At 34.1% G+C, this 27,511-nt stretch overlaps 1 protein-coding gene across 4 annotated transcripts in view; it reads left to right on the top strand.

Moving 5' to 3' along the window:
• The window catches only part of LOC118188535 (leukocyte tyrosine kinase receptor-like), a 374,636-nt gene that overhangs the window by 253,229 nt on the left and 93,896 nt on the right, over positions 1-27,511 (top strand). For all 4 annotated transcript variants that reach the window (XR_015040889.1, XR_015040890.1, XR_015040888.1 and 1 more), the window contains exon 16: positions 13,577-13,825. Coding sequence is in view for 1 of the 4 variants with exons in the window: in XM_035358990.2 (XP_035214881.1) it covers positions 13,577-13,825 (249 nt within the window). In the remaining 3 variants the exon portion in view is untranslated. The remainder of the gene's footprint in view (positions 1-13,576; positions 13,826-27,511) is intronic.

Raw genomic sequence — 27,511 nt, 5'->3', positions numbered from 1 at the left:
TAAAAAAGATCTTTCCGTGAAAACAACTTGTATTTAAAACCATCATTCTCATGGAATTCAGAGCAAAATGTTCAGTTTCCTTATATGATAATGTCGTATCGCCACAGATATAGGACGCAGCGGAGATTACTAATCAGTGTTGTTATGAAATGCCCAGCCGCGGTAAGATAACTTGAGCATGATATAAAATAAAGAAATTTTTAGGGAGTTTAACATATTAATTTCAATCGCAAGTTTATTTATTGCTTTGATCCGTTTAAACGTACCTTCATTTATTATCTTGTCGACCATGAAATTTGGCTGTCATCCATCATCAAAGTTGGCGAACATCCTGCCAAAGATGAGCCAATCATTCTTGCGGAATGCTGGAGGAACTGATGCCTCTTTGTGTAACAAACAAGCAATATTCGGCCCACTTCTATTTTACGCTTCGTAAAATTTCTGTCGTAAATTTCTACTATTTTCTTAAACCTTTCGAGTTTACCAGAAGCTGCGTTTTCAACTCACTGCGTTTCGAAGAACGTTATTAAGACCATTTTTTCAATATATTAAAATTTTGTCGATCATATGTAATTGATTATATCGTGTTCATTAATACACAACTTTTTGAAGAAAGGATTCCATAGCTTTGAAAATAATCCACTGCTTGCTGTTCTGTATAAGGCGAGTCTCAAATTTTAATCTTTTTTCCCTCCCCCCCCCTAAAAAAAGGAAAAGAGAAAATATAGCTATAACAGTGAATTTATATCCTTGCCCAAAAGGGGCTGTATGCGTGTTCTGTTACGTCACACTATCCATAATTTCCACTAATTTACCTTCTTGGAGACAGTTTCACGGTCGAGATAATACATTAAGTACCTTACATTCACCTTCTGATATGGCCCTCCGTAGAAAAAAAACTTCACTTAGCAATATATTCGTAATCTTTTAATTAATAAAATACGAAAATATCCATACGTTTACATGAACAATTCGAGGCGGCGTTTGAAAACGAAAATTGTATTGGAGAAAGTTAATACCGAGTAAAACAAAATTGTTAAATATGCACATAAAGCATTAGTTAAGCATATCCCCTTGAATTTTGCTAGTAAAGAAATGTATGAAATCTTCTGCATTTAACTTAGTAAAAAGTACTGAGTATTTCATGACGTGTAATTTTTTTGCTAGATGTTTTAAGAAGTTAGGATATTATTTTTATTCACTCATTCCACCCCAAAAAAATTTACCATTTTACGAAGCGCAAATGTGAAACTTCTTCATGAAGTTCTTTACCACAGTTTGGGGGCATTTTTTTTACTTGTCTGGTATAAAGATTCAAGGACAAAGGTTGTAGCTGTGTTTCTCAAGCAGCCTGTATAATTCAATGTTTATGTTTTTACTAGGATTTATCCTTGTTTCTGACAGTAATATCAGATCAATTCTAGGACTTTTATGGTGGCTAAAAATTCAAGGGTTGCGACTGTCTAATTTTAGGCCTTGGGCACTTTATAACTCATAGTATAAAATATGCTCATCTTGTTCATGTGAATAAATAATTGTTTAACAAATTAAGTGTTTTAAAAGCAATAAATACAGATATGTATTTGGCCTTATAACGCCAGTTTAATTCTGGCACCATTCTCCTACAATAATACAGTCATGTTTCCTTTGGCAGAAAAACGCAGCTTGAAAATTTTGTAACAAATGGTCGTTGAATACGAGAATGATTGATAAGTACTTTTCTTTATCAGTGCATTCGATTCTTATTTCATAAAAAAACAAAATTCGTAATATTAATAAATAAAAGAAAAAAACCTCTTGAAATTGATATTTTTTATTTTTCAGCAACTTTACCGCACACATCTAGAATATTGCGAAATGTATTTTAGCAGTTCTGCGACAGAAACAAAATATTTAATTGTGAAATTAAAAGCAAAATATGCGCAGCAAGCCAAAAACAGATTGAAAGCGATTGCCGGGAAAGAGAAAAATTTCCTCAAAAACAGATTGAAAGCAATTTCTGGGAAGGAGAAAAATTACCTCAGGAGGAATATTTTTGCCATTAAATATGAGAAAAGTTCTCGTTGTGGACACCAGATGGCGCTAACCACCGCAAGTGCTGGAATGAGAATTGCTGAAAAAGAGAAGCTAGAGTCAAATAAGTACGAAAGCGGTTTATCGATCGGAAAGAGCTAAAGTTGATTAATTTCTTTTCTTTTCCCGATTTTAATTTGAACTAGCGACGAACATCTTGGGGAGATTACCGAGAGAGAGGAAATTGTGACTGACTGCGTGGGATGGTTTTACTGTTGAAAAATGGCTACATGTTGCATCTTTGTTCTAAAAATCCTCTTTATTGTGGGACTGTCCATTTCTTTAGGCATTACAGCAAAGTGTAAATTTGCTAAATATATCAGACGTCTGTATAAATTTTATAAAATTTATCGAAACTGGGTAAAATTGTTATTGCATGTTATTATTACCAGAAAGTGTTCTTAGTGGAAGTGAGGTTTTAACAACGGAATGTATTTTTCCATATGTTTAAACATAAAAATTAATTCTACTTAGGTTTCAATGAATATTTTTGTTCAAGTATCTGAGACTTAGTCAAGTGATATTCTTTCTAGCTATGTGATAGATTTGTTTAAAACATGGATATAAACAGCAACATGAAATTCAATTCTTGAAACAGTATTCATGTCTGTAGGTTGAGCATTCTGCTGTTATAAAATTATATTTAGCAAAACTAAACAAAAATAGAAAAAAATTAAGTATTAATAATTTCTTAGCATGAATTTCTTCTCTTATTAATTCGGTAAATTGTGTACTGATATTTTCCCAGAATAAATACTTTTTAAGAAATGTAATAAAGTATATTCAATAGAACTGTATTCATGCAAACATTTTTTAATTAAAAAAATACTTTGATATTCTTAAACTATTAAGAAAGCGTTTCACTTATTGTTTATTTAACTTCTAAATGGAGGAAAAAAGGTGTATCATTTCAAGGGTTTTAGGTACAAAATTTATCAGAATGTAGTCAAATGGCTCCAGGTGTCAAAACCGGTGTAAAACGAAGCAAAAATACGCCTATTAAGTTTTTAAGCTGAATTCTCTGATTTCTTCCATAAGAAAATTTTACAAATAAATAAAAATGGGAAAATTGAATATATTTGTTTAACCTTTAAAAATTTAAAAATTAAGTCAGTTGATGCGAATTATCCGCCTGTATTCTCTGTTAAAGCAGAAATGCATTCATTGGTGCATTCTGTTTTAGCGTCAAAGCATGATATAAAATAAAGAAATATTTAGGAAGTTCAACATATTAATTTCAATCGCAAGTTTATTTATTGCTTTGATCTTTTCAAACGTATCTTCAATTATTTTTAATGATTAAAGCTTTTGCCCTGAAATATCATCGTGTATAAAGAGTTATTCACAATTCTGGGAATTATATTTTAAATCCACAGCAAATAAAACAAGCAAAAGGTATTAAGTTTTAATACACTGAAATAAAGGAAAATATTTAAGGGAACACTAATTTTTCCTTAAATATTTTGAAAATGCTGAACGTGTCTACCTTTACTAATACATCATTTCAATCATTATTTTATCTACGGTTAGTTGATCATAGTCAACCACAACACTGACCTACTGAGCAACTTCCGACCTAAGTTAGCTTAAAGGCAACAAACGGAATATATTACTCAGAGGTAAAACCATCTACTATCTACTGGCCACAACCTTAGGTAGGGGCCAAAACAGATCAGTCTTGCACTAAATGTTCCATAATCCAGTACTAAATGTTTTGTCCAAAGCAAAGTATTGTGCAGTTCATGCAACATTCAAGTCATATAACTCAGAGGTACTGGAATTTGTACTAAATCATAGTAATAAAATCCAAAAGTTCAATCAAGATGTTTGTTGATTCCAGTACAATTAACAGTTGTCACATAATTGTAACAATGAGTTAAAGAGCATCATACCAGATATACACAATATAGAACAAACATTATGTTTCCATACTTGGTCATAAATGTGCCAGGAGAAAAACTATGAGTACAATTATATGTTAATCTACACAAGAACAGATAGCATAATATCCAGAGACATGCATTCATAGCGTTGAACAAAATACCACAGTCACATTATCGGTGATGGGATTGTAAAGATCTTGAAGATTAACGAGCGTTAAAGGCATAAATATTGCCAAGAAAACGTGATATGGGGTTAAATCCGGAGGCCGGTTGGGCCAGGCATTAAAGTTCGTCTGCTTGTCCTAAGTGTTTAATTAAACTTTGGGACAAATTTAAAAGCGACGTATTAGAACTGAAGAAATTTAAGAGCTGGAGCTGGATTTTTTGAAAGCCGCTAATCCACATATAGTTAGAGCTTTAAAAGTATTGAAATAGGTTTTCCACTCCAAACCTTGCTTTCAAGTAAATTAACTAGAATTTTGCATTTTTATGTAATATGGAATTATTTATTTATGTAAACATAAATAAATAATTTTTTTCTCTTGCTTTATATTTAGGAAAGTATGTTCTTAATAGGAACATACTTTTTTGTATATTATATCATAATAAATGCTATATAAACTTAATAAGATTGATCAGGCGGTTCTCAACTTTTTTTGCTCCCTGCACTTTTTACCCTTGCTAGAATATCATTTCGCCTTCTTTCTTCAAAACAGAAGTACACTCAATTCAATTTAGATTATTTTTCAATATATTTTTATAAATTAACCAACAAAAAAGTATAGAAAATGTTGTAAATATCAAACCTTGAATAAAAGTAGCTTTTGCATTCATAAACTATAAGTAAATAATTAACAGGTAAATAAAAGGCTGACCGCATTCCCTCCTGAAACTACGAAATTCCTCCAAGGGAGTTTGCTCCTGGTTGAGAACCTCCGTGATAGACCTATAAATATAGGTGCATAATAAATATACATAATTTATATAATATATAAACTTAAAAATTTTATATGATGCAAATAAACAATCTTTATTTTCAGACGAAAACTAAATACATCCTTTTCGTACTGTCTGTTTATAATTGTCGATTGTCATAATCAGGAGTACATGGAAATTAAAAACAAAATTTAATTGCCTTAACCTTACTTCAATACACAAAGTTTATTATTTGAGCCAAAGCACTCATTGAAAAATAGACTAAGTGATTTTGCTTTATTTGTAAATCATACCTACTCCTATGAAAAGAATACTGACGTTTTTGAGAAATTGGTCTTCGAAAACGGCAAATTATTTGAAAACAAGTTTTTTTACTTTTCCAGGCTTTTACATAAAAAATAATGTAATTGTTCTCTCGCAGTTTATACGAAGACGATTATGAGGTTAAACGTAACTTTTAGTAATTGAATTGTTATAATCAAGTTAATTAAAAATATTAATAGTAACTCATTAGCCTTGAACAAGATTCTAAGTTACATTTTGCTTTTTCTAAGCATGAATTTATTTCGTCCCATTCTGTGAATATTTCAAGTGATTTAAATTTCAAAATCTCGAATCTTTGCGCTTTTCAAAAATTCGAATCCTAATCTAAGAGGTCATTAATCATTTTAACTCAAAGATTAGTTTTATTGACTTTCAATAGAAATATTCCTTGAATAAAAATGCAATTGTTACAGCTTCAATTGAACTGTATAAGGTATTTTCTCCTTCATTTCCGCATATCTTCGTGGTGTAGTTAGATGCATACTCGATGCGTATTCGAGAGGTCCAAGATTCAAGTCCCGGCGAGGGACTGGACTTTTTTCACGTCTCCTACTTAAAGAAAAACAAATGATTCTACAAGTGGCGCCTGAACTAAACGGTGGTGGATGATAATCCGTCACCACCAGAATTTGGCGACTGGGTTCCCTAATTCTCAATCGCCCTTTAAAAGGGAGGAGTATATAAGATATTTTCTCCCTCCTTTGCCCATGCCTTCATATTTCAACTGAAAGCACACTCGATGAGTTGAGTTCGAGGGCATTCCACATTGTCACGCCTCCTGCTTTAAAAAAAACTAATGATTCTATACAACTGAAACACCAACAACACATGACTTTGACGTCATAGTGTAATTTAGTTTAGTGACGGAGGACGTGGGCACCACCCCTTTACCATTATGGTTAATTGGTTTAGCGCCACGTCCACCTTTATCTAATGCGACGTCACAGTGTAAAAATCCATTCAACAAAATCTGCCGACGCTTTCAAGTAATTGACGTGCTGTGCTTTCTTGAAAATTCTGGATATTAACTCCCGAGGCAACTCGATGATTCTGGACCTACTTCTAATAGGTTAACCTACTATCAATAGATCTTAGACGTCTTTACAACTTATGATATGTTACAAGAACAGTATACTCTAATTATTTATATTCCCCGCGCATACTCTAATTGTCTACCAATTGGATCTTTCATCCATGGCTGATGAATTTTGAACTGTCACTCAAATATGTGTGAATTATTACAAATTACGTTGAAAAAATGTAAATAGAAAAGTTTGTACACATCATATATGAAGTTTATATATGTTACGGTGAAACACCGAAATCTGGAGAATGTCGACTTTCACCGGTGAATGTCAACATTCACATAGTCGCTTGTTGCATGTCCGAAATATTTTCCAAATACTCTTATTTCTGACTTAACCGGTAAATGTCGACATTCACCATGTGCTAATGGTGAATGTTGAACATACAAGAATATTATATTTTCTTCTCCGTAATTCAGTCTCATAAAACGCACTTGAGACATAAAATGAGAACTTAAGAATATAAGAACTTAAAACACACAGTACATTCAAAATGAGAAAGGAAAATAATAGAAGATAAAAACTTACTAAATTATGTGATTCAAATGTTATTTATTGCAACAACTTAAACTATTAGGACACTTTGAATTGCACAAGAGGTCCTTGCTTTTACAACTGCATTTATTTGTGGAACACTTCCTTTTGCAATGACAGCACGTACATACTATACCCCTCTCTTTTCGACCTACGCCAGAGCATATCTGTGATTGTCGTCATACACCGGTGAGGGTCCGAATGTACAAGAATGTAATGCAATATTCGGTCTTTCACCAACGCATTTGGTGAATGTTGACATTCTCCGGTGAAAGTCGACATTCTCCAATTTCGGTCTTTCACGGTAACATATACACAAACAATAAAATCTACATTATTCATCTAATATGCCACATTAATTGAATTTTATTATACTAGACATTCTTCGTGTTGTGTAGTTCAAATTTAAAATTTTCTTGGGATTATTAGTTGATATTAGCATTCGAAGGCAGTTTCTGTAAACACTTCGAAGCGAAGTGATGCCAGAATAATACTAACAATTTCGGCATCTGATAACGTGAATATGTGCATTATTTTATATTAAATCTCCCTTAAGAAATCAGAAAATGTCTATCACGGGGGGATATATAAATGTATGCCATATCAAGCTAATGGGAATATATTGAAATTTGTAAAAAATAAGTCTTAGTGAATTAATTTTTATTACAATGTAATTACATTTGATATCGGTTACGTAATTTATTTGCTACGAATTTAAAAAGTATTTCGCCTTTATGACCTTTATGAATAAGTCACTAATTTTATAGACTCATTAGAATTTTTAGGAGCAGGAAAGGGGATAAATCTGATTAGTGCTCTTGCCGCGATTCGAACTTCAAACCTACTCATTACTAGCTGGACGTGTTTTCCAATTAGGAGGGCAGAAAAGGAAGGAGAAAAGTGCCTTAAAATGTGGTGTGGCCCACCAGCGGCCGAGCGGTAAAGTCGCTGAACACCGGTAGTTCGGTCCGAGGTTCGAATCCCGCGAACGGGCTGGCTGCATGGGCGTTTTCGTGGTTTTCCCCATGTGTAACGTGTATACGAGCCAGTTTCCCTTAGAAAGTCCTCCACGAAGGCATCCCTCCCCTTAGGCAGATAGCCCTCGTGTGCTTTGTCATAATTAAATACACACGCCTTAAAATGTGATTGATGTGCACTTTACCCTTCCTTTTATTTTCAAGCTGCCTTCGTCTCGAGGCAAAGTCTGCAAAGTGAAACATCAAATAAAATATGTAGTTTATTTTGATTGCGGGAAATGCTCATTCGAAGGAAATCATTCGCTAATTCAAGCGATTCTTAAGGTATTCGCCGAAAATATAAATATGTTGATAGCATAAATGAATATAAGAAAATTTAGTTGCATTTTGGGATTAGAGAACAGCCAACTTAGAATTAATCATCGTACAGTGAAATGCTTCATTGTTTAGAAAAAAATGCATTCTACCGAATCAGGGCAGCATTAAGTGTAGCCTATATTACATTTTGCCCGTTAGAATGAACGGAACTAAGTAAAATATTTATTACTTTTCAAGTGTTTCAATGGTTTATCCTTTCTAACGGGAAAACATTTTTAATACCTAATTTTACTTTTAAATTATTCGGATGCTGTTTTAATGAAGGGTACGATACTACTAATGCTGCACTAAAAATTTATAGGGAGAATTTTCTGCTGTAGAAAGCAGCTTTAAACTCTGTACTTTTTCTCTTAATCGATTTTTATTGAGAGACTTTACAGCGGAGGAGGAAGATTGCACTTATAATCTCGCGCTATTGCTCCTTAAAAGTGAATAAAAGAAGGAGCACATGTACTATGTAAATTCATGGCTTTTTATGATGGAAAGGAATACATTGTACCTAATAATTGATTTAAGTAGGGTGTTATTAGGAACTTAATCATGGTGATATAATGATACAAACATGAATGCTGGAAATTTACTAATAGTCTCAGCGGTGCGTGCATATTAGCAACTGAAAGAAGTAACAGTGGTTCACATCTAAAATGAAGCATTAAAGTACAGCATTTCTTAAGGAGAAAAATAGACACGAGGAAAATAATTATTACAGTGACGATCGCATTCTAACTGAAATTTAGAGACAATCACACGCGGCTAAAAAAGTACTTTAATTACTTTTCGATTAATAGAAAAGAACTGTTTTAACCATTGCATCCTAAGAACTAAGAAGATAAAATATAAAAACTTAAAGAAAAAAAAAAAAAGAAAAAGAAAGCTTTCAGATTTTACAACGAGTTTTTTTAACGTTTCGTGTGTTACTTTTATTTATTAACCCATTAACTGCCAAATTTTGATTTCATCAATTTTTATTTTATTTCTGTTAATTCAGAAGTCAAACAACAAAAATCAGCGTTATATTTACAAAATTTTCACAGGACTAGTTTCAATGGTTTTACCGAACCACCATCCTCAGCTGCAAAACCGTGCAGCTGAGGATAGTGGTTCGGTAAGACCATCGAAACTAGTCCTGTGAAAATTTTGTAAATATAACGCTGATTTTTGTTGTTTGACTTCTGAATTAGTATTTATTCGGCGTGTTATTGTGTCTTAATTATTTCTGTTAGTTTACATCTAAATAATAAGAAAAACTTTTTCTCATAAATGTGTCAATTTTTTTCAGAAATTTTAAATTTAAGTCCCATCTCCAAATGGGGATCATGGCTGATACTATCTACTTTTAATGCCAGCTTTCACAACAGTCTACGTGTAATCCAACATTACATTTTCCACATTGTTTTCTTTTGTTTTGCACACTGCACATTTTCTTTGTTTACCATTTTCGGTCCGTTCAATATAATGATTACCAGATGTTCTGATAACAGTGGGAACACGATTAATTGATGCTTTAGTGAAAGAATTCCTTCCACCCATTTTTGCATCTGAGAGTTCTGAAGATAAAGCAAGATATCCTCTAGCAACCATCCTCCTAAAATCTAGCAATGGAATTTTATCATTTGAAATACAATACAGTGCGTGGGCGTTAACCAGTGTTACGTCGATGGCATTAGTAAGCAAAGGAAAATACAATTTTTCCCCCTTATTCTGATTCTGTATTTTTGAACATTCCAATCCATCTTATCTACTCCACCCATGTATTTGTTATATTATGATATCAGTTTGGGTTGTGGTACTTGAATATCTTTCTTCTCTGTTCTACTCCATCGCTTCACCTCTGATATTGGTTCGATAGTTTCATGATTAGACAGAAACCTTACACAACTGTTGTCATTCCACGTGACAGCTAAAATTTCATTACGGGAATCAAATCTGTAGTCATATGCCCGCGTTCTTTTTTCCTTATCTCTTTGTCTGTTGCAATAGGGCATTTGTTCATTCTCTTGAATCGAACAGTTCCTGTTGCTCTAACGTCAATGTCATGCAAATGTTTCATCAGAGAAAATCCTGTGAAAAAATTGTGGAAGTAAACTTTATGAGCATTTGGTGTCTGAAGAATAGATACCATCTGAAGGACAACAGATGTCCCAAGCCCACTGATGCTTTCATCATATCCTAATTTCTTTGATTTGCCTTCAAACCGCACTGGCTTACCACGTATAAATTGTTTGAGGTAGTGACGTTCATAGTAACGAACCATTTGTTCGTCAATGCTCAAACTTTCAGAAAACACCCCAAATTGTTGAAATTTATCATTCAGCTTGTCAATTAATGGACGAATCTTGAAGAGGTTATTACGTTCACCTAGTGGAATCCTTTCTAAATCGAAATTGTCACTGATATGTAGGTACCGTTTAATTTCCAGATACCTTTTCCGACTCATGCATGCTCTAACACACAGAATTTTCATGTCTTCATCTTCACACCAATATAATTGTTCTTGCGGAAGCGAATGATAGCCGGTGAAAAGAAGTATTCCAACAAATTTTTTTAGGCAGTTATTAGAAAGCTGAAATTGATGATTGTTTTCCTGTCTGGCGTACATTACAGACTGCTGGATAATATAAGTGACAGTTTCATTATCAAAAAGTATTTCAAAACACTCTACCAGGGATTTTCCCCTGAGTTTTCTAATGACATCATTTTGCTTTGTCTCTATAACGTCAGAATTTTCATATAGTTTCAAGTACTTAGGTTGCTTCCTTTTCCAATTGGAAGTCAATACTTCTTTTCTCTTTTTAGCAGGTGGTAAGCCGGTACCTTTTGTTACTTCATTTGCTGAAGATTCAGTGGCATTCACTAAAACATTTTCTCAAATCCTGCCACACTGTGAATTTCAACACAGTTGGGAACATCAAGTGGTTGTTCATCATCAATTACGTTGTCATCAAATGTCCTCATTATCTGAAATCTCATCAACCCGCTCTGGTGGAATTTCAACAATATCTATGGGGCTATTATCGTCAGATGAAAAAAAATCATCAGAATTTACAATTTCTTTTAAAGAAAGATATCTTTTACGAGACATTTCCTGGAAAAAAAGAAAAACAGTTTTTTTTTACAATTTTAGTCAGTATCAGCCATGATCCCCAAATGGGGATCGATATGTCTAGGTTCATTGTACCCATCCAAATTACAGTATAAGAATAAATAATATATAAATACATTAATTATTTACCAATGATTAAGGGATATTCAGTACAACAAAAATAATTGTTTCTAAGTAAAGATTTTGTGCTTTGAAAATAACCGTATTATTTTTCTCGTGAAAAGTAACGAGAGAGCAAGAAAAATAAACTCGTTAGCTCCACTAACTGAGTCCACGTGTTTGTTTAAGATTTCTACCCTTAGTTGCAATCTTCAGGAAAGCATGACCACCCGTAAGGGACCACCCAGGTGCAGCATGACGTCACAATGTATACAAATGTAGGCGATCCCCATATGGGGATCATGCAGGGAATGGGTTAAACATCATAATCTTCGCACTGAAACCATAAATTTAATTCAAGAGGAATTATTTTTAACAAAATAATTTTAAAATGAGTATATCTTTAGAATTTCCACTACACAATATCGCGCGCTGGAGATATTCTTTTTTTTTTTTTTTTTTTTTTTTTTTTTTTTTTTTTTTTTTTCGGTGTTGCTATTGCTTGCTTTGAAATCGTTGAGTTTTTTAAGAAAAAATTCTTTAATGTTTGACAAACTATGAAATCGATAATAAAGCATATTCCAAATTAGGGCTTCCAGATGCCCATATTCGGAGGAGGATTACGTTATTCAGAATTGGATGGCTCTAGGTACCGTTGGTTTATCACATTACGAGAAACATACATACATTTTTGCAGACTTTTCATTATTTAATTTCTTTAAATATAATACAGGGCTCTAATATTGGGTGGCAACAATTTGAAAAGTGAACCGACATTTATGATAAATAAACGCAAAATGCCAAAAGGAAATTAATAGCCACTCTGGGCTAATAACGACGCTCTTTTTCAGTGATTAATTCTGAACAAAAATTGACTTTTTTTGATATACACACGACCAATTAATCAAAATCGGGTGGTCCAACATAATCCTCACCCACAGCCCGGTTCGGTTTATCTTGGGTCCCTGATATACCACAATTGAAAGTCTGAAATGGTTTAGTTAAAATATCTCCTGTCATTTTTGGGGAAAGATACCGGAACTCATATCCTTATGATTCACAAGATCCGGCGCAAAGTAATTATCTTTAGTTGTTCCACTGCCTCTGTTTCTGTTCAACATTTTGATGCAAATATTAATTTAGAAGTGAAACAACAAAAATCAGCGTTACTGTGAAAATTTGAACATATAACGCTGATTTTTGTTGTTTGACTTCTAAATTAATATTTGTTCGGCGCGTTATTGTATCTTAATTTTGATGCAAATTTGATTCTCACTGTAAATGCACACGAACTCATTTTCGCGGAAAACTTGCAAAGTTTTTTTAAGAAACATTTTGCCTTTTTAGTCCAAAAACCCCGAAGAACTATCGTTTTCGTTTTTGCGATTTCGCGTTGAATCACTATAAATGTCCGTTTCACTTTTCAAACTGTCGCCACCCAATGTTAGAGTCCTGCATTATATTTGAAGAAATTAAATAGTGAAAAATCTGCATAAATGTATGTATATTTCTTACAAAGTGATAAAACAACGGTACCTAGAGCCATCCAATTTTGAATGACGTTATCCTACTGTGAATAAGGGCATGTGGTAGCCCAAATTGAAAATTTGGAATTTGTTTTATAATATTTTGTAAATCTTTAACGATTTTTTGATTAAACAATCTCAAGGATTTCAAAGCGAGCAATGGCAACGTTGTACAGAAGAAACATTTTTATCTCCAGCGTGTGAGACTGCGTATCGGAAATTCTAAAGATATGCTTAGTTTAAAACTGTTTTGCGATATTGCTCTTGAATTGAATTTTATGGTTTAAGGGCGAAGAACGTGATATTTTATAAATAAAGGTAGCAGACAAAATATTAAAAAAAAACGCCCCTTTGAACGTAATTTAAAATCTGAAATCTTTCATTCTTTTTTGCTGCTTTGGCAAGAGCTATAAATCCTGCTTCAATCGATGATAAAGGTCAAGCACAGCTGTTTTCTGTATTTCCAGGAATTTCATGCGAACCTTTCAGTTTTCTGTCCCTAATTGTTAAATAAGTATTATTTTGTCAGGACATTTTAATTGGCATTTTTACTATGCAGCGAAATCTGAATTGAACTTTGAATATTTCTCCACCTTATTTAACTATAACCTTATTTAAACTATAACTTTATTATATGTTGTGTTTCGTCTAATTACAGGTGGCGATGCATCAGAGGATGATCCTTACATTAATGGGAATGGTGGCACATCATATCTTATGCCTGGGTCCATCAGAGCTGTTGTCGAAGCAGGTTCCAATTATGGAGATGGCTCGGTGATTGTGGTTCCGGCTCAAAGTGGTTGCGGTTGCCAGCACCTTTGTGTGTATTTGGACTTGGAAAATATGGCTTATTACTGCATTTGTCCACCACATCTTACCATCAGTATAGATGGTTATTCTTGCAATGGTAAGTAAGTTTCTAATTTGAAAGCATTAATAGATAACTTGTGTAAAATTTATCACGACAAGAGATCAAATGAAATGTGTTTATTGGAAACAAAAATAAATTTATAAAATTCTCACAAGTTTCCCCTATATTTTTTATACACAGAATTGTATTTTGCTTTTTTGTGTATTACTTTCTATATTAATGTATATTTGTTATTTATAGCTTTGCTGTAAAAAATATTTTGATTATGTTAAATACTGGCCACATATTTTTCTAAATCACAGTAGTGATACAATATCGTTTACTTATGATCGTCGCCCACTACTTTACTTTAAGACTCTGAAAAATTGCCTCCTAAATTGCGAATATTGCACTTCATAAAAATTTCGTCTTTTATGTAATGCAGCAGTCGTAACTTAGTGTGATGAATGTTAATGTTAAATGTAACTTAGTAATGAATGTTATCATTCAGCTATTACAAACGAATTTTGCTATTATTTAATTTAATTCATTCATTTATTGATTCTATAAAATATACTATATAATTAGGCAGGAGATTCAATATTTATTACTATTTTAATCAGTTAGTTGATTAACATGCTGAAATATCTCAACGATTTTGGTTTAACAAAAGTGAAGTAGTTAAGTGTAAAAGCTAGCTGTTTTTACTTAGTGGATTTTGAAATGGAATAAAGGTTTGAAGAAAAATGCATTTTCCCTAAATGACTTGTGCACAACGTCAAAAGCATTTCTATCCGAATCATGTAAAATTTGTGTTTATTCTATCTACCAAAGAACACGTACTTGATCAAGCTGCGTGACCAAGAGATTATTCCAGCACTGCAAGGATTTTTTGGCAGTATTAGGTATTTTTTCGGAAGCAGGAGTCATGAAAAAGGAGCAACGCTTTCGCCGGGAATTGAACCACAAACCTGTGGAATACGCGCCCAGCATGCAGACCACTACACCACGAAGGCACGCTAAGAAGGGGGTGAGAAATACCTTATATACTCCCCCTTTTAAAGGGCGACTGGAGTGTTTTTAGGGGACCCAATCGCCAAATCCTGAGTGTGGAAAATCATCATCCACCACCCTTTTAGTTCGGGCGCCACTGTAGAGACATTAGGTATTTTGGAAGCAGGAAAGATGAGAACTGAGCAACTCCCTCTCCAGGAATCGAACCACGGACCTCTGGAATACGCGCCCAGCATGCAGACCACTACACTACGAAGGCGGGAGAAATACCTTGTAAGACCAGCATTAAAATCCTTTGCAAAAAGAATATATGAGTACAAGTGGCAACTAGTTGGCACGGGTAATTATTCTACTGAGTGCATAATATTGGCTGATTATATCTTGGAACCGCGTGGAAGAACAGAGAAGAGAACTACTTTAAGAATATCGGGTATAATAAGGAGGAAAGATAAAACAGAAGACACTGAAGTAGAAAATAGAATTGGGAATAAAGGCTTGTTCGCATTTTGATGAAAAGATTCAAGTAGAAGTATTGACGTTAGATGAAGATATTTGCCATCCGCTTTCTCGAAGAAATTCAAGTAAAATGTTTTTAGTGGACATTTTAGGTTAAACAAGATCTGCAAAACTTGAGTTATCAGTATTATAAATACTGTCAACAAAAGCGTGAGAAAATATTTCAGGAATTCACTACTCGTGCTAACGTAAGAGAAGTGCTTCTCTAGTTAAAGTTAACGTACAACGTCAATCAGAGAATTTTGAGAAATTGCATCAATACGAACGATTTATAAAAGAACTCTGAAATTACGTTTGAAACCAGCCCAGTATTAATGAAATTTTCAGTTTTATTTCTAACTAAAATCATGTAAATATATGTATTTATAAGTTTTTTTTTTCCAGTGCCGTTTATTAATCAAACTGAACTAAGTTTTTTAGTAGTATTTCTCTCCGCATAGATATGATAATTCGGTTATTTTATCAAAATAGTTGTTGACAAGTGGATTTTATTAAGCGGTGAAAACATTAAGAGATTATAAGGAAAATTACGTAGTCTATACCACATAGTTAAAGCGATAGCTCTCTCGGATTACAACGTCGATTCATCTGAATTCCTTCCTGAAACGGAAATTATTTGACGACGATAGCAGGTTCTGTAACTAAGTGGATAGAAATTAATATAAAAATATGCTGCAAGGATCATGGACTCAAATCCCAGCCATAAGCCGGACTTTTACTGAAGCGATCATAATTATTTTTATACAAAAACCTTTTTTATACAAATTTGCTTTGAAGTTAGCAAATTATGTAAGGAAAAGGAAAATATTGAAAATTTAATATTATAACAACTTTAGCCGCTCAATCGGTATTAGTGGTTAGCATTGCTGACTTTTGTGCCTAAGGTCCCGTGTTCGAACCCAGGAGAAGACATGGATGTTTGTAAATGTATAGTGTCCGTACGGCATGGGGGCGCTGTACAGTACCACGGACGGTACCGAAATAAAGTACCGACACAGTACTGACAAGTGAATCCGAAGCTGAAAAAATGAGTATCTTAAAATTAATCTAGCACTAATAATACTAAAAGGTAATATAGTGGTTTTCCCAGATATGTATAACTAATAAAGGACTCAGCTAAATCAAAACCTAAAGTAAGGATAAAAATTAAATACTGAACAATTTAATATTTGTGATCGGAATTTCGTCGAAATACTTGCGTTGTGTGTTTTTTACCTGCCGGAACCGTGCTCCAGTAAAAGATCTGTTAAATGACAATAACAATACACAAAAAAACATAATACATATTAACAGTTAATTAGCATATTTCCATTCTAGGAGCGAAAAATGTAGTACAATTATTATCTTCTTTCTTATACAATCCAGGAATCCTATCTATCTCACCAATAATTATTTAAAGTTCATGGCTATCATTCTTAATTAATAATTACTTTCTAAAATTTTCTAATTATCATTCAATTTCTATTCAATTAAATTTCCCAAATATTATTCAGTTATTTTTCTAGTTATAATTCAATTTCTGTTAGAAGCAGAGATTAAAAATTTACTGAAAGGAACATAACCATAGGATATAAAACTAGGGGTGCACACATTTTGTTCTTTCATCGATCACGAGATCAAGTAAAGTATAAGGAAATACATTCTCATCTCTTTCTTGGTTACACATTTTGACAGGTTGCGAGTAAAACAGTTTTAATACGAATATAGAGCATTCAGCCAAACACATTTTCAATTAATATTAGGCATGGAAGAAGACACAGGGTAATACAGTAATAAACAAATTCTGCAGTCAAAGTTCCTGCTTCGGTTGGTTATTTTTAAATTTGTTTTCCATTAAACGCTAGTGACAAGTTAATAGTGTACAGATGAAATTCTAGCTTGGATTCATGAGTAAAGAAGAAGGAAAAATAAGGTTGTAGGATTCTCCACTGTGTAATCCTAAATTACTGTTGGAAGGGAAGAATCTTAGAAACTGATAAGCGAATAATCGCTTGAGTTCGTGTGACAGGAAACAACAAGATAGAAGGGTAAAATAACCTTTTATTATTCCAATCAAGTGTAACAAAACTCCGTCTTGGAGTTGTACAATAAAGCCAACACTTGGGCTTGAACTTAAGAGACTAAAAATTAAGCTAAACTAATCTTAACTGAAGAGATGTAGCCGAAGCTATCATGATTCTAACAGAGTTGGCCCCTTAACGCTAATTGGCTGCAAAGCTATCAAGGACCTAAAGTACGGCCGAGCGTAATAATTGCTTACGAGAAAGTATCCTAAAAAAGGCGGACACTTGCAGCCAGAATATCTGGTATCTCTCTCACTAAGACCGTAGAACGTCGCGGTTAAATACCGCTCTTCCTCATCAGTATTCAGACGTGATTCTAAAACTACGTTCTGGCCGGAAGTGGTAAGTTGAAATTAAGAATCGATAGGAAAGAAAGTTTAACTCAAAATTTAACTGTTAATAAAATTAACCTAATCCTTACAAAGGTACTTATCATATAGTTGTTCGACACATTAAATTTGCCCTCAAGAAGCCGTAGTTATTGATCCCCAACAGTGCTGGAGTCATCAGCGAAACGTTAAATAAAGGTATCATCTTTCAGGTAGATATCAGGCAAATTCACTCAGGTTAAGGCGAAGAAATTTCCTCCGCGTCAGTCTAAGATGCTTTCGGATTGGTCCATCTCCCCTTCAGAGCGCTGGAGCAGCCTTTTCCTTCTCACGAAGTCAGGCAGGAGACGCCATTGTTGTTCAAAAATGGTACCTACACGACAATAGTAGGCAATTATCTAGAAGTTGAAGAAATAGGCGACGCAGACACTTAGCAATCTTTTATCAAATCTCCAGAACGAAACTGACATTTTGTTCATGAAATTAACTGAAGATCCATCCAGTCGAAGGAATAGAAAGCATTCACATGTCGTCTCCACTAGTGTAACAAGGCATGAAAAATAAATCCCCCTCACTCCCAGCAAAAGTGAAGTGCGCAGTTTCTAACTTTTCTCAAAATCATTCAAAATTCCCCAAACCATAATTTTCAAACATCCCGCCCCCCTGAGGGCTGATTTTTCACCTTTTCCACCTTTTCGCCAAAATACACAAAATAGCCTATCTTCGCAAGCGCAATTAGTCAGGACCAGAAGCCAAAGTGGACCTCCTCCTTCGCCAATCGTGTTGACCTTTACTCGCAAGACAACCATTTACCCTTGACTCTTGTCACGTGCTCCAATTCACCTCCTAGCAACCGAGACAAAGAAAATTCTTTCTAAAATGTTCATTTCGAAATTCAAGCTTTGAAAAGAGAACGACAGAGCAGAATTTGACTTTTCCCGAATCTTTTCACAAAGAAAACAAAGCTTCCTGGTTAAATTTAATAAAAAGAAGAAAAAATAATCGGTACTTTTCCGTTTCGCCGGCGCAAATCTCGCCAAGCAGACTTTATTGGCGACCACGTACCGTATACACATAAAAAATGTTAAGAAATGTTAGTTCTAAGAATTTTTTATTTTGAAAGCATAAGCATTTTAATACGAGTATTGTTTAAAATTTTGTAAGAAGCCAAAAAGTTTGTAAAAAGATATTCATTTAAGAACTTACTACGCTTACTACGGCTACATCCTGATTCGCCGGTTCATATCACGTGACCCCAAGTGATCTCATCTCACGTAAACTAAGCTTCAAAAATCTAATTCTCTCAGTAATTATTTATATTAATTTCAAGTTTAATCTTAGTTTAGAATACAAGTTTAAATGCAAGAATTATTTCAATTCGTACGAATAGATATTATGCAAAACCGCAGCGCTGTTCCGCTAGTGCATTCTCATTAGAAATTGATGAATTTAACCATTGATTTTGCCTTTTCTATATTTTTGCCTTCGGGTGAGCGGTGTGATTGCATCTTAATTGACTTAATTACTGCGAGTGGCCTTAGAGCATAAAATTGAATTATCTGGTAAAAATGCTTTGTAATTGTATGCCAGTATTGAAAGAAACAATCAATCTGATAAGAAACGGCTGCTACTTGTTTTGAAAATGAGGTGTAAAAGGTTACCAGCGAGGATATTCCGTTTGGCACCAGTTGTACCATTATTGGCTACTTTATCGCCTGCGCCGGCAAAACGGAAAAGTACCAAATAATCATTGAAGCATTGGTTTTTCCAAAATGTGAAATGTAGGTAACAGAATGTCAATAAGTTACATTAATAATCCAAAGAATTAAATCAAATTCATTTTTATTTTTCCCAAATAAATATCAATAAACTTAAGTCAGATATCATCAACACAACAGCAGTATAAATATGCAGCGAGCCGAAAGTCCTCTCGAGGGGTAGGTTATAGGGGGAGAGGGAGTAGGAGACCCTCGAACCCGTCCCCCCCGGGGTGCTCTCCATCAAAATTGGGGACGGAACTGAGCTAAACCGCGCCGTCACCAGTAAAGTGTTCAAGGCTGTTGAAAACGACAGGTGTAGTCTTGCCACAAGGAATATCGTGGGCTTTTTATGTTTTCGTAGTATTTGCCTTTTGCGATATAAATAATTCCGAGTACAAATGGAAAAATGAAACTCCATTACGCATTTGAAATATTTTCAGTAATTTCTTTTGCATATCCGGAATTCTGTTTCATAATCTGGGTCATGAAAATCTGTGCGTAGCGCTTCCCCATTAAAACTTTTGGAAGTTGGAAAGTCTGAGGCATATTGTTTAAAATACTCAATGTATCATTCTTAACATTACTTTCCTCGGATTGATGAAAGCATTTTACTTTCATGACATTTTTAACTGCAAAATATAAACTACATCGATCGCTCACTAGGGTTTTAGCATAATTTTTGCCGTGGTTGAAACGGTACTTTTGAAATGTTATTGTTTACTTTAAAAAGGTCATGAAGGAAATAATGCAAAACAAACATTTACACGGGATTTGCCATCAGTCTCACACGCTGCCTCAGTTTGCTCAGTATTATTCAGACTTTGAATTGAAAGATGCTATTTAGCTTTTGAGAAATATGCAGTTTAGCCTAGCGCTCCTTAAACTGCTTTCATTCGTGAGCCCGTTTCATCATCGAGATTTTCTCTCACCAACGTATATTAAATGCAAAATAACAATATAAAAAATAAATATTTTCTCTCTAGTTTCTTTGGTAAGAAATATGCACATGAAAAGAAATGGTTTTAGAATATACTTTTTAAGTACATAGAAGTTCATTAAATAAAATCACGTCTTAATGTCATGTGCTCATTTTTCTCTACGTAATAAATTAAATATTCGTGCCGTTTTTGATACTGCTTGACTTCAGCAGTTTTTAGCGTTGAACGATATTTGAATTTAATAAGACTTTAAGCTGAACACATCGTTTCACGTAGATGTGGCAGAAGAATATTAAATTTCATTTTAGAAAAGTAAAAAATTCCGTTCTGTACCCTATTTAAAATTCAATCGAAGATTTTTGAGGGAAGTCAAGTTTTAGTTTTGTCACTCCATAGCTCAATAAATTCCTCTTTGTTATGTCGAGAATTTCAATTATTAATATGTGTTTTAAGTCATTATTATTCTAATATTTTTATTTGTATTCATGTGTATTTTAATCTGGGAAAAAAAAGTATTCTTAAGCTCTTAAGGTTTTATTTAACTCGTTGTTCTTAAGTGGGAATTGTAACAAAGGCGAGAGACGGTTGCGAGGACACACATCTGGTTTATGGCCTTTTCACTAACAATGTCGCCCTTTTAGCTCATGCGTGTGAAACGGAAGTTGTTTTCTTGTCGCTTTGTAAGTTTGCAGTTTTATTACTTCAAGACAGTGGGGGTGGCTGGTAATTGGATTTTCGTAAAAGCTTAGTTTCACTTGTTAGTTGGGGGGTCTATTTTTTTTCTCACGTTATGTGAGTGCAGATGTTTTTCGGATTGCATTGTCAGATTTTCTGGTGTTTGATTCGTCATGGGTGTGTCATTTTCTCAATTTAGATAACATAAAATTCCGGGATTGGTAAGATATAATTTTATGATTTTTTTTTGAAAGCCTATGAACTCACAGAGGCGGAGAAACCGAGTTTTCCTGGGTGCTTGCACCAGGCTAGAGTTTAATTCGGATTCTGATTTACAAGAAGAGTAAGAGGAGAAAAAGTGGGAGCTTGACCCTTCGGGTCTTGCTTCTCGCGAGCCGCGTGAACAGCCGGCAGAGGGTATGATTTTTCTCTCGGCTTTTAGCTGGCGTGAATTTGCGTTGGCATAAGGCATAGAGCTCAGCAGAAGAATTTCGATTTCTCTTATCCCAAGAATTGTTCGGCAGATTCTCTTGGTGATCCTGACATCCTGATGCTGTATTCCTGTTTTTACCGGCTTTGACTTTCTAATTAGATTTTGTTCCAAAGGTGCTCTACGCTTATGGTGAGTTTCGGGGCTTCCAGAATGAAAGAGACTCGTGTAGGACCCTTCTAAGGTGTGCATTGCTGTTTATTCTGCCTGTGCCAGCTGCGTCGATTTTGTTTTCATCATTCCATGCTCTGGAATTTATTTATTGTAAGGACAGCTTCAATGGTGTTGCAACCAAGTCATCTTTAAAATTCGCAAGAACTGTCTGCCTCCATTAACGATGATTTTGTGAATAAAGGACAGCAGGAATAATGTGGTGCTCGAGTAAACTTTGGACGCTGGACGATCTGTTGAACTCTCTAAAACTCCGTATTAATCCGTCGATGATGGCATTCTCGATCTCTTCGAATGGTCAACGCAATGAGTAGGACGATCTGTTGAACTATCAGCACTCCATATTAATCAGTCGATGATGGCATAGGAGTTGAACTTGACCCTGTGAGTGAATTTTTTTTCTGTCTTTTGTATTTAAATTGTAACCGAGTAATGATACTATATTAATATACGGTACAACCGCCTAAATTGTGAGTTATGTAATGTTAAAAAAAATTTAGTACACCTAACATGAGTATAAGATTTAAAATGATATATATGTTAATTTACATCTTAAGGTTAATTTGTAGGGGACTGATCAGTTTACCTAGTTATCATATGTTTGAATATTCTAGAAATAAATAAATGTGTTTGATATGTATTTTATGTTTCATTTGTTTAATTTAGAGTAGTTTCTGTGGTCTGTCATGTCCCTCCATTTGTTTGAGCCGGGGGGCTTTTAAGAAACATGGAGTTTACTTGAATTTGGAGTTATTGATTTTCCCTTTACATAGGTTACTCACAACGCAAACCTAAAAGTTAAATTGTACTATACCACTATACGATTGATTGATAGATACGATATACGAATATTTATAAGAATGTCGAAATGATATATGAATATTATGAAATAGTTTTTGAATGTGAATTATCTGATTTTGATTTTTTTTTGTTAATTTATCTGGCACCACAGTGAGTCAGTTAAGTTTAAGTTATAATGGAATAAGGTATTTAAAATTACAAACATAGTTTTTTTTCAATATAACATCTTGGACATCCTAAGGCAGTAGAGAAATTTAAAATTATAATATTTTCTAACTAACTGAGAGATTTTAAATTGAAAGTATTCGTTATTGTTATCATTTTTACCTTTAATACAATCAACAAAACTGGTTTATCCCTCTATATTAAACATCGTCGATATTCGATTTTTATTATAATGATTAATTTTTATGATTTTAAAATATTTTTATGTATCTGGAAATAAGCATTAGTTTGGTTTTACAAACTGTAATTTTATGCATTTTATCTATAGAATAAATGGAGTAATTTGGAAACGATATATATATTTAAATTTAACCATTAATTTTAATTACCATTCTATATTCGTATTTCCTGAAGAGTTTTATTTTCAATGCAAGGGTGACAAACACCTCTAAAATTTTATTATAATGTCTAAGTTTTTATACGTTTTTAGTCAATTCCTACAGATGACTTCCAGAGGTCATTTAATATACTGTTGTTGCAAAGTTATGGGACGCTGGAAAAACTCAGAGGAAGCTTTGAGAAAAAAACGACTTTTAAAAGGGGGCAGTAAGCTGAATATAATACATATGAGAAAAGCATTATAAAAGAGCTTGGTCTATTTACAATTTAATTTACATGTATAGATTGTGTATATGCCAACTGCATATATGAGACATTATATGTACGCAGAAACATGTGATATATATATGTAATATATTCAACTCAGAAGCAATGACCAGGAAATTGGGGGGAATGCAGATTAAATCTTCAGTATTATTTTCAGCAACATGTTACGGCTACACACAAGTCGGCACATTAAATGTGCCTGTTCCAAAGGGCTTACATTTTTGATAACTTTGTAGCAAGAAAGAAGCAGCAGACAGACTGCAGTCTAGGTACGCCAAAGCGAGGAAAGCAAGTGCGTAATGTTCAGAATGAAATCTTAAATCAAACTTGAGAGTTAGTTTTGGTTCTCAATGCATTTTGATTGGATAGGTAATACTGCTGTAAAATTACTATTGGCAGGTTGATTTTTAGTTCCATTTACATCATCATAATTACATAAGAATCATATGACATAGAATAGTCTCGAAATGACGCAGTGCAGAGAGAGGTTACTATTTTTAAAACAGAGAAGGGAAATTTACATTGCTAATTTAATCTTTAACATAGTCTTTATTTTTCTTATATATTCCATATTCTTTTATTTTTTTACACACACACACATATATATATATATGATAATCAAAGGATCTTAGGATGTGCACTCCGTAATATAATACATAGTGTTTCAATTTTTTTTAGATAAAAGAATTATAATTTGAAACTACTAATAATCTGTCTGTAGTTTATAAATAATCCGTCTGCATTTTGAAAGGTTAAATATTTCTTAATTAATTAGTCTTTATGAACATATTCAAAACTGTAAACATGTCTTTCAATAATTTCTCTGATATCGATATATAATTGTAATGCCTTTACTGATTGAATCTCCATTAGTAGTACGAGAGTGGCATTATTTCAGCTCTGCTGCATATGTTCCTATGCAACATAATTAAATGCAACAGAATGTTCCCAGAAGGAAATTTAATGCGTGAAACGTTCGTGAAATCAACAAACTAATTAATGATCACAGCAGGACATGTCCAATTTGTCCGGAAAGTGAATTTGTAGCGCTCGCAGCATCAAAGTCTGTATCATTAAACATAATACATACTTCCGGTTATAACACACAGAATAAAATCAGAATTAAATCCGCACTGAAATGCCATAAAACCAGAAAAAGAGGTTCTTTAGATAATGTAAGAAACGTTTCTGTACGTAAGTTTATATGTAATGTACTATATCTAGATAATATAATGCTCTTTCGCATAGTTGTAGAGATATTAGGTATTTTCTGAAAGCAGGGGAGATGAAAAATAAGCAATGCTGTCGTCGGGAGTCGAACAACGGACCTCTCGAATACGCGCCGAGTATGCTGACCAATACACCACGAAGGCATGCTAAGGAGGCGGAAGAAATGAAACACCTTATACAGTTATGTACAACATACGCATGAAAGATTCGTCTATATGTTTTCTATAATTTCTTATGAGAAAAACATTTCCGAATATTTTAGCCGTCCTCTATCTTTCATATTTTTATTAATTCATAGTTAAATTCTTTTTCTAAGCTCTAGCTTTGTCTCTAGCTATTTCTATTCTATAGTAAGTAATCATAGGATGTTCTAAATTCTTTTAGGACAAATTCAGCTTAAGATTCTGGAAAAGATAAAAAAAAAGGGGGGTTTTAAAAACAAAAAGTATTTCTAAATAATAAGTTGACATATTTTATTTTTAATCCATCCCTAATTAAGAGACTAACTTAATTACATTTCAGATTATGAGCAATAAATACAAAAAAAAAAATCCTGCTGAAAAGGACATGGAAAAGAGTTCTTGCGTTCAAAATAAAATATATGAATTAAGCGAGATATCTGCCTTAAGAATTTGTTCTTCACGCTAGATGTTTTAAAATTCATGTAATTTTGGGTCTTAATTACCAGCCTGAGCTTTTACATATTCAGCAAACACTGACAAAAATAAAAAGAAATCTTTCCTCTTCACTAAATCTGAGCACAGGCAAATGAATGAATTTACGAGCATTAGAAAAGGAGATCCGCTTCCTTTTATAAGCTTTAAAAGTATGTATGGAATACATTTTCCAGATTTTTCTCCGTTTCAGTGTCTTAGCATGAATACTTGTCGATCATTGGTTGATACGAGCTTCGTTAAGCCACCGCTGAAGACATTTGGACAATCCTGACAACACATTTGTTTCATCGTTGAACACAGCTAACATATTTCATTGATTATCGCCTTTATAATTGTAGCCAAATAAATATTTTATCAAATTCGCCAATCTTGTACCTCAGAATGAAGAATAATCGAACGACTTTGTTGTTTAGTAAGATTTTCATGATTCGAAGATTGGATACGACCTTATAGGGTTAAGGTGCACCAACTGAGATAAAATAGGTATAAATCATCGGATCTGTCAAAAAATTAAAAATTTGTGGTAATAATATCTTGTGTTGTCGTTACGGATATTTATTACACTAGAATTCCATACAGTCTACTATCTTGGACAAAATTAATAACATTTATGAACACGAACTTAAACACGACTTTAAGCTGCAGATGGTACTACTTAGAAACCAGTATTCTACACTCATGTCCATAAATTAAGGATAATGCAAAATCAGGCAAAGGAAGAGTTAGAAACAGAACAAATTTAAATTATTTGTAAAGCTTATTTATTAAGCAAAAGGTAAAGAGCAAAAAAAGATGCTATATGTTGTATATTATTAAAAAAATTAGCGATTTTTTCTCCCTGGAGCAAATTACAAAAAAAAAAAAAAAAAAAAAAAAAAAAAAAAAAAAAAAAAAAAAAACCTACTTACAAAAAAAAAAAAACCAATATTAAATGTTTGGTATAATTGTTAATACATTGTATGTCTCCCAGACAATGCAATACAATCCGTACAATGCCAAGGCATGCTGAGTATCAAATTATCGATCTGATCTTGGGGGATATTACACCACTCAAAAAGCAATGCTTTCCGAAGTTCCGGTAGACATGTAGCAGAAGGTTGACGGGCTGCAACTCGTCGGCCAAGCATGTCCCACACGTGCTCTACTGGATTACAGTCCTGTGAGAATGCTGGCCATTCCATACGGGTGATATCCTCCGATTGAAGGCATTCGCTTACGATGTTTGCACGGTGAGGACGGGCGTTGTCATCCATAAACACAAATTGTGCGCCCATGGCGCCCCGAAACAAACGTACATTTTGTTCCAGAATGACGTCCCGATAGATTTGGCATGTCATGGTTCCAATCTGAACATGCAGGTCAGTTCTGGAACCCAGAATAATTCCACCCCAAACGAGCACTCCTGCACCACCGTAACGGTGTCTTTCAATGATGTTTTCTTGGTGGTAACGGGTACCTGGAGCTCTCCATATGAAAGTCCGGCGAGAATAAGACTGCAAGCTAAACCTGGACTCGTTGAAAAACATCACACAAGCCTACTGTTGCGGTGTCCACAATGCATGCTCTCTACTCCAGACTAACCGCAGGCTACAGTGAGTTGCAGTAAGTGGAACGCATCTGACAGGTTTACGAGCATATCTTAGACCAATCTGCCCTAAGCGTCTGTACACCGTCTGCGTTGAAATTGTCGTACCAGTGGCTTAAGAGAGCTGACGAGACAGGTCTGAGGCTGTGCTCCGCCTGTTTCTTTTGGCAGTAACTGCCAAATACCGGTCCTCATTCGGCGTTGTAACTCTGGGGCGACCTGTGCTGTAACGTCTACTCGCATTACCATCATCTTGGAATCGTTGCCAAAGCCTGGAGATGACACTCTGGGCAATTCCAAGTTCGTCTGTTACTTCCAGTTGGGTGCGCCCACATTCCAAACAGCCGATAATACTACCACGTAAAAAATCATCCAAATTCCTCCTTTGTGTCATAACTATTCGGTTATTGCAGTGAAATGCTTATAAAGCGCCTGCGAACAATTTTACTTCTTTGCCTGTATTCCTTATATATCACTCTCTTACACTCTCGTCATTGTGACGTACCATCGGCGTCATCTGGTTACTTCCTGAAATTTGCATATGATTCTTGAACATGTGTGTAGTGATTTTACAAGTGATATATTTATTTTAGAGTTCGATTTCCGCGTGGCTTCGAATTATCCGTAATTTATGGACATGAGTGTATGTAGTACCATCTACAG

This window comes from Stegodyphus dumicola, chromosome 4 (assembly GCF_044657685.1).
Source record: "Stegodyphus dumicola isolate Sdum_Otavi_A_Nest chromosome 4, ASM4465768v1".
NCBI lineage: Eukaryota > Metazoa > Arthropoda > Arachnida > Araneae > Eresidae > Stegodyphus > Stegodyphus dumicola.
The sequence above is the reverse complement of the archived record's forward strand: the minus strand, read 5'-3'. Positions and strand labels throughout refer to the sequence as shown.